Raw genomic sequence first — 15,387 nt, 5'->3', positions numbered from 1 at the left:
TGAAGCAAATCTTGTTTTTGTAATCTTTATTAATTCTAATTTTTCATTACTTCTAAAGATTGCTAGTGCTTTTGAATGATTTGTGATATACTTCACAATTTCTTTACTCTGCAAATATGTTTCTCCCAACCAATGAAACTCATGTGCCAAATCCTTGAAGATCAAATTAAGTGTGTGCACAACACAAGGTGACAAAAAAATATACTTGTACGTTTGTTTTAATTCTTCACCTGCTAACTTGCAATTTGCTGCATTGTCTGTAATCACTTGCACTACATTAGAAGGCCCTACAAGTTTAAATCCCGTCTTCAAAAACTCGGCAATGTTTGCAGCTGACTGTTGCATATTAGAAAAATCGCTTGCATATAAGAACATCGAGCCAAAACAGTTTGAGGCAAGTATATTTATCAAGTGTTTGTTCTTGATATTTGTCCAACCGTCTGAGACAATGGAAACTCCAAACTCCTCAAACTTTTCTCGAAATTCATTTAACTCCCTGTGAACACACTCTTTCTCACTGTCAAGCAACGTTGTTCGCGCTTTTTCATATGATGGGGGTTTATATTCAGGCACTTTACTAACTGCAGATATCATCTCTTCCCAATATGGTGATCGAAGCACATTGAAATGTATGCCATTTGCACACAAAAATCTGATAATTTTGTGATCTACATCATCTCTTTCTACCTTTTTAAAGGTATCACGAATATCAACTGTTTTTCGGCTTCCACTAGATGATGTAGTCATACTAATAGGCTTCTTCGGAGTATCAATTCTTGATCTCCTCAACTCAAATGCACTTGATGAAACCTCCACTCGACGAACTTGCCTCTTAATTTTTTTTGCCAATTCTGCATTTTTTGCAACTACAGGGCAAAAGGCAATCCCAACACTTTGTCCCTTTGGAGATCCCATGAGATGTGCAAAAACTCGAGTATATGACCCATGATAAATTTTTTTGCAGTGCCTGCACATAAAAACTTGGGTTCCACCTTGCTTTCCTTGCCCACTCTTCTTTTGTTTCAATACATGGCGCCATAGCACTGTTGTTTTATGCATGCTAGGTGGTTCATCATCTTGGTCATCTTCAGAATAGTAGTCATATTCTTCTTCATCTTCCTCATCAAAACAATTTTCATTTCTGTCCTCAAACTCATATGGACAATCAGAAGACCTCTTGGTCTTGCCCTTTCTTGCATTATCCTTCCCAACACCACTAGACGATTCATGCTCCAAATTGTAAAAAGAATCATCATCGTCATCATAATTATCGTGATCATAGCTTGTGATGGTCATTAATGAAGCAATGAATAGGCAAATGTACCTGCATCATAAAAGTATAGGAATCATTTTAGAACACTTTAAAAAAACTATTATTAACAACAAAAGATGGAGAGTGGAATGCGAAAACAAAAGGAAAAAAAGACTCAAAGTGAACCATGAACGCCCCTTGCAATCGAATTCCCGTAAAATACCGTGGGGTTTACTAAACAACTTCAGTGTCAGTGCACATAAACTAATCATGCTCATTTCTTAAAATAATCCAGACAATATGCATCACACAGCTTCACAGTCACAATCTAAATTTCAGAACTATGAAACCACTCAGATTTCCTTTTTCTAATAGCATTAACACCCGTAATGAATACAGAGGAAAGCATCAAGCCTTAAAATTCAAGTTTAATCAAACTAAATCTCAAACAAACATGACAGTTGAAACTTGAAACACCACAAATTTAATTTAACCCAGGAAATCATAAATAGTTAGAAGCTTGATAAATCCAATCTAAAAAGAACTGCAGACTAGTTCTATTTATTCTTATCAGAATATGCCCATCAAATCAAATTTAACGAATCAGTACATGAATCAGCCAAGAGTCCAAGACTCAATGAATATAGAAAAATTTGTGAATCAGCCAATTTTTTTTTTTTGAGATAAAATAAAAAATGGCTACAATTATTAATAAAAATCTATTTCATATGGACAAATCGAACTATTTGCTGCAGTCAGGGCTGGGCTACAAAAATGGATAAAAATCTATTTCATATGGAATCAGGGCTTGGCTAGGACTGGGCTTTTAAAAAATAAAAAATAAATAACTATTTTGGGAGGCTACCGTAACAGTTATTTATTTATTTTTTTTAAAAGCCCAGTCCTAGCCGGCTAGCCCAGCCCTGATTCCACATGAAATAGATTTTTATTCATTTTTGTAGCCCAGCCCAGTCCTACCCAGCCCTGACTGCAGCAAATAGTTCGATTTGTCCATATAAAATAGATTTTTATTAATAATTGTAGCCATTTTTTATTTTATGTCAAAAAAAAAATTCGGGGACGCTGCCCCCGAAGTTCGGGGGCAGTGTTGTGAGAGGCGTACGCCTCATTACCTACTTGAGGCGTGCGCCTCATTACCTACTTGAGGCGTGCGCCTCATTACTATTAGAATCCAGATCGGATATAGATCCAGTAAAGGATCCATACCCATATAGGCCATGTGTATGTTATGTTATAATGTAATGTTCATTACTAACTAAGGGTAATCCTGTCATTGTAAAAAGGATCTGTAACCTATTTACCCTAATGATGATTAGTGTAGACACACACAAAAAAAAAGGAAGTGTGGCTGCCGATTCCAAGAATTCCCTCTCCTCTCTCCTCTCTCTCCTCTCTTCCTGCGCTCCTTCTTTTCGATATTCACACTAACAGAGCACTTTTAAGATGGTATCAGAGCAGTCGTTGATCTGGGCGTAAGAGTGGCCTCCATCAAAGAACGTGAAGCCTGTTTTCTCAGTTACGATCTGCCGATCTCCACCCACAACCGAGAATTGAGCAGAGTGGCCTCCATCAAAGAACGTGAAGCCTGTTTTCTCAGTTACGATCTGCCGATCTCCACCCACAACCCAGAACTGAGTCCGACCGTGCCTTCTCCACCCAGAATCAAGTCTGTTCCTTCATCAGGGAACGTGAAAGGGCCCATTCCTCAACCTATCACGCCTATTCCACCTTCAGCCATGCCTGCCATTTTTCCTCTTCTGTCGTGATCACAGACAAGTCTTCCTTCAGCCGAGCACATCTCCAACAACGACATCTCGTGTTCTCCAACAGTAGGTCGATTCTTCCTATTTCTTGTTCTTCGTGATTCAATACATCTCCAACAGCACCTCGTGTTCTCCAACAGCAGCAGCTCGTGTTCTCCAACATCAGGTCGATTCTTTCTATTTCTTGTTCTTCGATTCTTTCTATTTCTTTATTCTTTACTGCTACTATTCAAAATCTGTTGTTATTCCCTTTGATTTCAATATATCTGCTGTTATTCCCTTTTTGAAAAATCTGCTGTTGAAATCCATATTCAAAATCTGCTACCTACTGTTATTCCCTACCACTTTAAAGTCTGTTGTTATTCCCTACCACTTCAAAGTCAGTTGCTATTTCTTTACGAGCTGAGTCCTCATTCGTGGACTTGTCTTCTCTTCATTCTTTAATCCCAGCCGAATTCTTCCCATCCACTTGCACAAAGACTGCGAATGGATACCTCAGCTAATCAAGGCCTTTCCTCTAGCTTTCTGGGACAGCTGGTTTCTGAAAAGCTAAACACCAACAATTATTTGACTTGGAAGAGACAGATTGCTCCTTTTATTCGAAGTCAAGACCTTTCAGGCCACTTGGATGGCTCTATTCCAATGCCTCCAGAATTTATCATAGCCGAAGCCAAAGAAGATGGAGGATTACTGAGTACTATTTGTAATCCTGCATTTGTTTCTTAGATGAAGCGTGATCAGGCACTTGTTGCATACATCACTTCCACACTATCTTAAGAGATATTGATTTCCATTCCTGATGACTGCACATCCAAACTCTTGTGGGAGGTTTTAGATCAGACATATTCTCAGATATCAGAGGCTAAAGTGCTGTTTCTCAAACGTGAATTTCAAATGTTAAGAAAGGGGGCAATGAGCATTATTGAATTCTTAAATCAAGTCAAAAGCATTACAGACCAGCTAGCCATGGTTGGATGTCCAGTATCAGATAAAGAAAAGGTGCAACAGACACTGAATGCTCTGGGTTCAGAATATCATGTCCTTGTAACCTCTTTATTGTGCGTACCTACATTACTCAGTTTTGAGGAACTACGTGCCAAACTCCTTCAGTACGAAATGACTCTGAAGAGCATGTCTGATGTTTCAGTTGGACAATCATCTACACATGAGGTTCTTGCCACATGGATGATAGTTGATCGTGCACGTGGAGGACGTGGCAGAGGCAGGGGATCTGCCATCCAGGGTGGACATGGATTACTACCTACACCAAATTTCACAGCCAGCTTTTCAAGGAATGTTCCCACATGCTATCAGTGTAATAAACGGGGCCACATCAAAGCCAACTGTTGGTTCAATCCACAGAATCGAAACAGAGCACAGAATAATAGAAACATTGCTACACCAGGAACTGCAGGTACCTTTCGTGTCAGTGATGATGCTAAGGATCTTCTCTTGTCTGCTATGGCTAACCTGAACCTGAAGCAGAATGATGATGGAATATGGTATGTAGACTCAGGGGCAGCGACTCATGTTACTGGGAATGCAGGTAAATTCTCTACTTTGGTTCCCTATTTTGGAAAATCTAATATTGTAACTGGAGACGGGACTCACCACCCTATATCAAACATAGGCAATGTTCTAATTCCTTTGTCTGAGTCATTTATTCCTTTATCTGATGTTGTTCATGCACCAAATATAAAGAAAAACATTGTCTCTGTATCTAAACTTGTTGATTCTACCAATTCATCTGTGGAATTTACTCCTACTTCTGTCTTTGTCAAGGATCTTCAAACGAAGGAGATGTTCGCTAAAGGAGAGCGACGCGGAAACATGTATGTCTTTAATGAAGATCCAACCTCCAGTATCTTGAAGCTCAAGTCTGATCATGTCTCTGAAAACGTCCTAAGTTTATCCAAATGTAATAAGCCAGATCTCTGGCATTCTCGTCTTGGTCATTGTAGTCAAGTCTTTATTGAAAAGTTAGTGTCCAATGGTTTTCTTCCAGAGTCTGTTTCATTTTCATTAAAGAATAAAATGTGTCCCAGTTGTCAAGTTTGCAAGAGTCATGTACTTCCTTTTCATCAAATAAATAAAAGAGCTTCTATTCCTTTTGAGATAATATGTTCTGATGTTTGGGGTCCAGCTCCCAATCCTTCGTCTTCTGGAAGTAAATATTACGTATCTTTTATTGATAGCTTTTCTCGTTTTACCTGGATATTCTTCATGAAACACAAATCAGAGGTCTTTCTTGTTTTTCGTCAATTTCATGCCTATGTTAAAAATCAATTCTCCCAAAATATTCAAATTCTCCAATGTGATGGAGGTGGTGAGTACTCCTCTAAAGAGTTTTTAGATTTCCTCCAAGATAATGGGATACATCGTAGAGTTTCTTGCCCGTATACTCCACAACAAAATGGAATTGCTGAACGTAAACACAGACATATTGTTGAAAGTGCAATGAGTATGATGCATGATTGTAATGTGCCCATTAACCTTTGGACAGAAGCCTTTCACACTGCCACTCATGTGATAAATCGGCTCCCTATGCCTATCCTTGAAAATCAGTCTCCCTATTATGTTCTTTTTGGAATACAGCCTAATTATGATGAGTTACGAGTATTTGGATGCACATGTTATGTCCATATTAACAAATCCATGAGAAACAAATTTCAAGACAAATCCTCCATATGCCAATTTGTAGGTTATGCAGATGAACACAAGGGGTACAGGTGTTATGACCCTATCAATAAGAAGATCAAAATTTCCAGAAACGTTGTCTTTGATGAAAATAGCTTTCTGGAAGATAAAGTCAGCAATGATCGTGAACACGGTGATATGGCTGATAATTGGTATGATCCATGGCTTAGTGCTGAACTTATTTCACATGCTGCTGAATGTACCACTTTGGCTCCTGAAAACATACATGATGAGACAATTTCAGATAAGGTATCGGAAACAGACTGTCAGAGATACAAAGGGAATGTCTACACTAGAAGACCCAGAGAGCAAACAGATGCCCCTGTTGGAGAACACATGACATTACCCAGTAATAGGGAGGCACCAAGAAGATCAAGCAGGATAAGACATCCAATTGAAAAATGGGTAAGCTATGATAATTTCTCTATGGACTTTCAGGTCTTTCTATCTAAGATTGAAAAACATGAGGAACCACCTGGTTTTTGTCAAGCTGTTCAATCTCACAAATGGATTGAGGCGATGAATGAGGAGATAGAGGCACTTCATGAGTGTCGAACATGGGAGATAGTTGGTCGCCCCCCCAGATAAAAATGTTGTTGGCTCAAAATGGGTGTATAAGATTAAATACAAACCGGATGGGAGCATTGAACGATACAAGGCACGTCTTGTTGCCAAAGGTTTCACCCAAGAATATGGTGAAGACTATGATGAGACTTTTAGCCCAGTAGTGAAAATGGGCACCATTCGTATTATCCTTGGCTTAGCCATTGAACATGGGTGGAGCCTTAGTCAGCTTGATGTTAAAAATGCTTTTCTTCATGGGGATTTAAAGGAAGAGGTCTATATGGAACAACCTCAAGGTTATGCAGAGGGAGACCCAAGAGAATATGTATGTAAATTAACCAGAGCATTGTATGGTTTAAAGCAAGCCTCCAGGTCATGGTTTGAAAGCTTCTCATCAGAAATTCAGAACCACGGTTTTATTCGTTCCCAACTAGATCATTCTTTGTTTATATACAGGGATGGAACCACTGTGGTTTTCTTACTTATATATGTTGATGATATAGTGGTCACTGGTAATGCTCCAGAGCACATTCAACAAATCAAAAGTTTGTTGAGTATGCGATTCAAGATGAAAGATCTTGGGAGGCTAAGATATTTTCTTGGTGTCGAGGTAGACAAACATGATGGAGAAATGTCATTAACTCAGCACAAATACACTCTTGATCTTTTGGCCAAAGCAGGAATGACAGATTGCAAACCTGTGCCTACACCCAGTGTTATCAATAAAAAACTCAGCATTTGTGATGGCGAATTATATCCTGACACCAGCAAGTATCGCAGCTTAGTGGGCATGTTACAGTATCTTACCTTTACTAGACCAGACATTGTATATTCTGTAAATCAAGTATCTCAGTTTATGCATGAACCAAAGATCGGTCATATGGATGCTGTCAAACGTATTCTCCGATATCTAAAAGGCACGGTGGGGGATGGACTCAAGTATGCTCAATCTTCATGAGCAACACCAAAACATGACATATTGGCCTATACAGATGCAGACTGGGCAGGGGACCCAGATGAAAGGAGGTCTGTTTCAGGATATTGTGTTTTCATTGGGAGTAATCTTATCTCATGGAGTAGTAGAAAACAGAAAGCTGTGGCAAGATCTAGCACAGAGGCAAAATATAGATCTATGGCAGCTACCACAGCAGAAGTAACCTGGATTAGGCATCTCCTTACAGAGATGGGAGAGAGTATCTCAAGTTCAGTCCTCATGTGTGACAATAGAAGTGCAATACAAATTGCGTTCAATCCTGTTCATCACGGTCGGACCAAACATATTGAGATTGACCAACACTTCATCAGACAAAAGATAGCAGATAAAGAGATTGAACCGGTTTATGTGCCTTCAGAAAACCAAATTGCTGATATGTTCACCAAAGGTCTCACAAGTAACCGCTTTTGGTATCTGAAGAACAAGTTGCACATGGTCCAATCCCATGCACAACTTGAGGGAGGGTATTAGAATCCAGATCGGATATAGATCTAGTAAAGGATCCATACCCATATAGGCCATGTGTATGTTATGTTATAATGTAATGTTCATTACTAACTAAGGGTAATCCCGTCATTGTAAAAAGGATCTGTAACCTATTTACCCTAATGATGATTAGTGTAGACACACACAAAAAAAAAGGAAGTAAGTGTGGCTGCCGATTCCAATAATTCCCTCTCCTCTCTCCTCTCTCTCCTCTCTTCCTGCGCTCCTTCTTCTCGATATTCACACTAACAGAGCACTTTTAAGAATTACCTGAGGCGTACGCCTCAGAGGCGAAGCGAGGCGCTTCGCCTCATTGATTCAGTGCAGTGGCGTAGCTAGGATTCATGTGGGGGGGCAATGTTGTGAGAGGCGTACACCTCAGTACCTGAGGCGTACGCCTCAGAGGCGAAGCGAGGCGTTGAGCCTGCGCATTTACAACCTTGCTAAGCAATGGAGGAAGTCGCCGGACGTCAGTGGAAGAGAGAGGAACATACCTGAACAGAGCCATTGCTCGATCGAGGTCTTCGGATGTCAACAAAGGAGGAGGTCGCCGATCTTCGGAGGTAGCAGATCGGCGTAGGTAGCAGATCGTCAGAGGTCGCCGATCGTTGGAGGTCGCAGTTCGTCGATCGTTGGAGGTTGCAGATCGTCGGAGGTCGCCGGTGGCCGAAAATGAGAGAGAGAGAGAGAGAGAGAGAGAGAGAGAGAGAGAGAGAGAGAGAGAGAGAGAGAGAGAGAGGAGTCGGGTGAAAAAGAAAAACCCTGCCTTCGCCCTTAAGTTTTCACGATTTTTTTTAAAATGTCTGTTTTACCCTTATTCAGATTTTTTTTTGTTTCTTGTTTTTCACGTGTCAATTTCATTTTAAAAAAGGGTAAATTTGGTATTTCGTAAAGGCGTCCCCCTTTAAAGGGGGACGCGATTCCCTTTAAAGGGAAACACGTCCCTTTTTAAAGAGGGACGCACTTCCCTTTAAAGGGGGATGCACTTCTTCTTTTTTACGTGCGCTTCCCCGTGCGTTTCGGAAGCGCCACGTTTCGCGCTTCCGAAGCGCGTCTCGGGGAAGCACGCTTCCCCTTTTAGCTAGGCGCTTCCGGTAACCCTGCCTTCGATATTTTCTGGGTATCGAGGTTGCAAGAAACCAAGAGGGCTTAGTGTTGTCTCAAAGAAAGTATGTGTTGGACTTATTAAAAGAGACTGGAATGCTAGGAGCTAAGCCAACTAATATTCCAATGGATCCCAAAACTCACATGTTCGATAAGTCTGACTATGTGGATAGTGCCAGCTTTAGATCCTTGGTGGGTAAGTTGCTATATGTGACTGTTACTAGACCTAACATTTCATTAGCCGTGAGTAAAATCAGTCAGTTCATGGACAAACCTACAAAAGTTCATTGGGATGCAGCTATGATGGTTCTTTTGTACTTAAGGGCATCTCCTGGTAAAGGTCTGTTGTTTAAACGAAATTCATCTTTGGACGTTGTTGCTTACACTGACGCAGATTATGCAGGATCTGTTGAAGATAGGAAGTCAACATCTGGATTTTGTGTGTTTGTGAGAGGAAATCTTGTTATCTGGAGGAGTAAGAAACAAACCGTTGTAGCCAGGTCGAGTACTGAATCTGAATACCGAGCAATGACCCAGACCGCAGCTGAGATTATGTGGGTAAAATCAGTCTTGACCGAGCTTCAGGAGAAAGTATCCCTACCTATGTTGATGATGTGTGACAATAGGGCTGCTACATGTATTGCCAACTTCCCAGTGTTTCATGAAAGGACTAAACATATTGAAGTTGACTGTCACTATGTTCGCGACTTGGTTCAAACTGGGTATATCTGCACCGATCATGTATCTTCCGAAGATCAAGTAGCTGATGTTTTTACCAAAGCCCTGGCGAGACCAAATTTCTCAAAATGTTGTGACAAGCTGAGCATGATTGATATCTATGCTCCAACTTGAGGGGGAGTGTTGAGATTAAGAGGTTTTAAGTATTAAATTAAAGGTTATTTGATATTTTAGTTTAATGAGGGACTTATATGTAATTTCTCCTTTTCGGCCTCTCTCTATTTAACATAGAGATTAGCCCTAATAACATTTGACAAGTTCTCTTATTGTGCAGTCGTCTCTCTCTCTCTCTACCTTGGTTTCTGTGCATCTCACCTTACCTTCTACAATAAGTATATATTTTTAATTACATAACATAAGTATTTAATACATGATTTTTTATTGAAGGAAAAAGAAAAGCAAAAGAAGTTACCGAGGACGTGGAGGAAGAAAGTGCAGACGATGAAGAGTCAGAGAATGAAGATGAAGGAGAACCTATTTATATGGATTCCTGAGATAATGACATTGAAGACTTAGATATTGATGATGACGAAACACAAGAAGAGTCTAGGCCCTAATTCATATTATAGAGCTATGGCCATTTGTATATTTTTTGGGTATTTGAGTTGTAATTATGAATGTTAACACTTTCATTTTGAAGAGTTTTGGATAAATATATTAACATTTGGTTGTTAATGTTAACATGCATTTTCTAATTATGACATGATGTTGTCAGTGCTAATATGCATTTTGTTGTTAATGTTAATTTTTTATTGAATGATTGCTTATATTTTATTTCTTAGATACTTACATAGATCAAGTTTTGCATTAATATTACTTTTACATGTTAATCTCATATTTTTTCCGTATTTATTTGAGATTTTTTATTTTTCGTTGGTTGTTGCTTCATCAATAAAGCATTTTTTATTTATTTATAATGTTAGATAATTTTTATAGTTTTTTTTAAGTTTTAATAAAAAAAAATTTGAGGCTTACGCTAAGCGCCTCGAGGCTTACGCCTCACCTCAGATTTTGGTGGAGCACCTCACTACGCCTCAATGCTTTTCACAACACTGGACTGGAGTAAGGTGGGCAAGGCTTGATTAAACTTATTCAGGTTTCTCTTTGCTATGGTGTGGGACTTGACTTAGGTCAGACAGCCCATATGCCATGGGTGGCCTGACACACACCCTAGGTCTATTAAGGTGGTCCAAATGGATTCCACAAAGAGGGCCCTTCTGGACCTCAACACAGATCCCAAGCTCCAACATTTCAATAGAAGTCCTTGCTGCTTCTAACTGTCAATATAAGATAAGTTAGACATGGAGCAGGTCCAAAATCAGAGGTTCAGCTCAAGAGAAACTAGCCTGCCACGAGCCCAACTTGATAAGGGTCTAACCCACTTTGCACACACAAATGTGCACAAATACAATGCCACTAAAGGCTACAAAGAGTGCACAAACACAAGCCTCTAATGGGCAAAATACAATAAGCCACAAGGGCTAGCATAATAAACTCACAAAGAGACAACCATACCACAAGGGGATTACTCCCCTTTATATAGAGAAGAGATGCCATATAGAGCCCTTGGGAACCACCCCAACAGCTATAAATATAGTTGTTGGGGAGATCCCAACAGCTATAAATATAGCTGTTGAGGAGGTCCTAACAGCGATAATGGCTAAGGACCATTATTGTAATGAAACCAAATGGTGCCCTTAATGGGCAGCTACCATGACATAAAATGAAAAAGACTAAAATGACCCTAAACTAATTACATCATAATATATATATATATATATATATATATATATATATATATATATATATATATATAAACAAGCATATACATATATAAATATGTATATATTTTAACAATCCAGGTCCACTCGTCTTGTTAGGTTCAACCATACTGAGAAAGAAGCTCCTATACTTGATATGGATGACTATCTAAGATTTTCGTTTTTCCACATGGTAATATTTGATACATTGGTGCTCATGTGCTAGAAAAAAAATCATGCAGAGTTAGCATCATAATTTTTTCCCCTACGAGTTAAGTGTTAAATCCAGTGAAGATCTGCAGAATCTAATGGGATAATGTATATATATTTTTTCCCCTACGAGTTAAGTGTTAAATCCAGTGAAGATTTGCGGAATCTAATGGGATAATGTATATATGGGGTAAATACACCACTAGTACCCTGTTAAGTTTTCCACTCTTTGTCTATGAGTGGCAATGTGAATGTTATCATATGTGACTCCTTGTCATCAATCCAAGATAGTCTCGGTTTCCAATTCTTTTTTGCCTTTGGACATGAAATCATGTTTTAATCAACAAACAAATCTTTCTGAATTTTCTGTACCAGGATCTTTTAAATCATTTCGTAACTTCAGCATCCTTGTATCTTGGTTCAGATTCTCTTGCATTTGTGTGCTGTGCCACTGAATATTGCTTTTCATTTTGGCAGAAAATGTTGCTGCCCTGTGGTCTGCCTCCTGAAAGAGAAGAAGATTGAGATGCTGGGATTTTGTTTGGCTGAAGGTTGCTTGAAGCAGGTACATTTCAGGGTGGTTACTTGTTTATGCTTCTACATGTATTGTTCATCTAGCATATTATACCTGGCTGTGTGGGTTAGACTTCTTGGTTTAGTGTTAGTAACTTAGTAGCAACTCTGTTTTCAGTCTTTTTTTCAGTATGTCTTTGGGCAGGGACCCCAGGAATTTGTAATGTCTTCTTACTTACAATTATGTAGCACTTTAGCTTAAGTGTTTGGGGAGCATAGTGTGTTTTTTAAGTTTGTGAATTAGTGTTTAAGCAATTTTGTTGCAGCAATCAACGGGACAGTAACTGCAGTTTCACAAAATTACTTCTGCAGGTTGTACAGAACTGCAGCTCTCTCTTGGACTTAGCCACTAAATGCTAAAATTTACCTTACAGATATGTTTGGCATAGTTTAATTATTGTGCTATAATTCAATTTATTGCCAACATGTGCACTTCAATCCGAAAGGGTGAAAAATCAATGGCCTACAATTCTTGAAGATAGACATGTTTAAGAAACAACCCGAAGCTTCATGTTAGTCAACTTCTTCAGACAAATAATAAACAAACCGTGCCATACATGATCCACTTGCCAGTTTGCTTTTGAAGACGGGTCTATATACCATCACAAATATCACATACATCTTGCAAATATTTCAGAGGGCCGGCATTATACCCCCAAAACGTGATAGTTAAAAGTATCCACTATTTTTGAGAATATCACGTTCTTTTATTGCAATTATAGTGATAAGAACACTTTTTGCAGCATTGTTTATTTATACTTTTATATATTTTATATTTTTATGAATACTGATGTTTTCTCAAGAAAAAACTATATTTCTCAAGATACTGTGGGATTTTTCCTCACAGATATTTTCCTGAGAATGAGATTTGTGATTATGGATCTGTGTGAGTCAAGGGTGTATCATAATAAGGCATCGTAGTTCAGTACAAAAGTAGACACACAGCAACTAGATTTTATAATGACTGATGAAGGCCTAACAATGTGCCTCTGACAGGAAAATGGGTAAATGTGTGATAGTACATTCAAATGCCATTTCTCGATTAAGTCGTTTTTCTTCATCAGATGAATGTTGACCAATGAAATGTCTCTATTTCTTATCATTCAATCTTTCTTATCCATTGCCCCATTTTTTTGGCAATCGATTCTTAGCTATTAACTGCACTTCAGGTTCTTGTTTTCTTGCCTCAGGCAGTTTTTCTATGAAAACTTTTGCCCTAGGGTTGGGGCATATGATGTTTTCTTTTCTTTTTAAATAACTGACATCATTATGTACTGTGGTTTTCATTGGCCTGGTCAGTTTTCTGAATTTTCAGTCTTCTATATCTTGTGGTTGGTGTTTGGTTATAATTTTCGATGATTTGCTGTTTCTTGTTCCGCCCATATCTAATACACCTATTTCAATTTCTCTTCTTAGAGGTTATTTCCTACATCAGATGTAGGCTTTGCTTCAATTCTCTCTGTTACACGGACACTCCATTTTGGCTCGTGTATTGTGTCCCGTTATATACTAGTCATTTTTAAAACATCATAAAAATGGTCGGATCCCTGTATCCACAGCAGTATCCATGTGACATAGCTTCATTTAGATGATCCCTGTATCCACAGCAGTATCCATGTGACATAGCTTCATTTAGATGATGCCCCAATACACTGGTTTGGTGGTAAATGGTTGGAAATTCTAACCATGAGGTTATAGATCAATTGAGGTTTACATTTGGTGAAGGTTCTTGATTTGAATGTCAATGGACATTATCAACTGGAGTCCAGGGTTCTTTCCTCCATGCCTACTTATTCTATACATATATATCTTGGAAAACAACCAAGTTTGTTTTAGAAAAAAAGGAAAGCAGGTGCATGTATGACCCACTTTATGTGGAGTTTAAGAATATGAGTTACTGATAATTTTTTACTGTATATAAATTTAGTTCTATATATAAGAAAATTTATTGTTTTTGTAATAATAACCGCAGAGGTGTGCATGTGTTCTAAACATGGTTATGCAACATGGAATATATTTACATCACATGCCCAACCACAGATACTAGAAACCAATATCATACATATCTGCACAAGCAGCAGCTGTATTCCTGCTCGTACCTCATTCACTTTGTAGAGTAGGCTGAAAGGGAGAGGACTTCTACCTTCGGTCGATCATCTGCAGACACCAATTTGGTTCCAAATGTTTGCGTCTGCATCCAGATAGCGACTTTACCAATGTTTTCAAAAGACAGTGGAGCAAACAGAATAAACAGAAACAGGATCATTGATCCCTAATTTCATTTGTGAAATAGCAAGCTGCAGTTATGTTATTTATTTGGGGTTCTGCTTTCTGTATGTTATGATAACTGATCTTATCAGTAGTCCAAGTGATTAGGTTGGCAAATTTGATACCTTGTCTTTGCTGGTTGGCTGATAAACTGTTCATTTCTTCTTGATTTAGATAGTTATGATTACTTTTGATTAGAGATCTGACCTCAGTCATTTGTGTCGTCCCTATTCAAAGATCTGAACTATTCAAACGCCAAGTCTCAAATCCACAATTTCCAGGAATTTGAGGCCAGCTTGTAGAAGGAAAAAGGGATCATTGGCATGTGTCTCAAATCCCAAAGGTTTTGATAGACAAGCTTATGAGATAATGTTGTGGCATCTGAACCCAAGACCCCTCAGTTATGATAGTGCAACCTAACCATCCAACTCATTCGACCACGGGACAATGTGGCAATTGACAACCAGCATAATTAGGCAAGTTCTCTTTTTGCGGCCTGAGTGCAAGGAAAAAAAATGAAAAAGTCTATACAAGAAATGTTAGAAACTGTACTGATGCATATTTGCTGTCTGATTATGTGGTTTCATCTATATGATTTTGTTCAGGTTCTTCATTGTTGAAAAATAATAAAAGAAAAAAAACCCGCAAATTGGGAATAAATGTTTTACACTTGGTCCCAATGCTTGTTCGGTAAGAGCAGTTAGTTCACATTCCCTTGTGTTGGGACGTTGCAAGTTCAAAACCCAATGGTACGAGTTGTATAACTGATAGGGGTCTGCCTAACCCCAGATTTCTTCATTAAAAAAATAAAGTTTTACACTTGGTCCTAATGATAAAAAAGTTGGTTTAACATTAGTATGACCGTGTATGTCAGCCATTAACAACCATTGGATGGTGGCACTTTGCCTGCCTTGCATGCGAAGGCAAAAATCAGAACAATTGCTACGAGTTTTATCT

At 38.7% G+C, this 15,387-nt stretch overlaps 1 protein-coding gene across 2 annotated transcripts in view; it reads left to right on the top strand.

Annotated features, from left to right (window-relative positions):
* Positions 1-12,485, top strand: part of LOC149834709 (uncharacterized protein At4g14342) — a 60,006-nt gene extending 47,521 nt beyond the window's left edge. For both annotated transcript variants that reach the window (XM_090010262.1, XM_090010263.1), the window contains exon 5: positions 12,067-12,485. In XM_090010262.1, the coding sequence (XP_089866388.1) occupies positions 12,067-12,114 (48 nt within the window). In that variant the 3' untranslated portion in view covers positions 12,115-12,485. The remainder of the gene's footprint in view (positions 1-12,066) is intronic.
* Positions 12,486-15,387: the final 2,902 nt, after the last annotated feature.

The sequence above is a fragment of the Nuphar pumila genome, chromosome 6, assembly GCF_984573655.1.
Source record: "Nuphar pumila chromosome 6, dmNupPumi1.hap1.1, whole genome shotgun sequence".
NCBI classification, from domain to species: Eukaryota; Viridiplantae; Streptophyta; class Magnoliopsida; order Nymphaeales; family Nymphaeaceae; genus Nuphar; species Nuphar pumila.
Note: the sequence above shows the minus strand (reverse complement) of the source record. Positions and strands in the feature narration are given on the sequence as shown.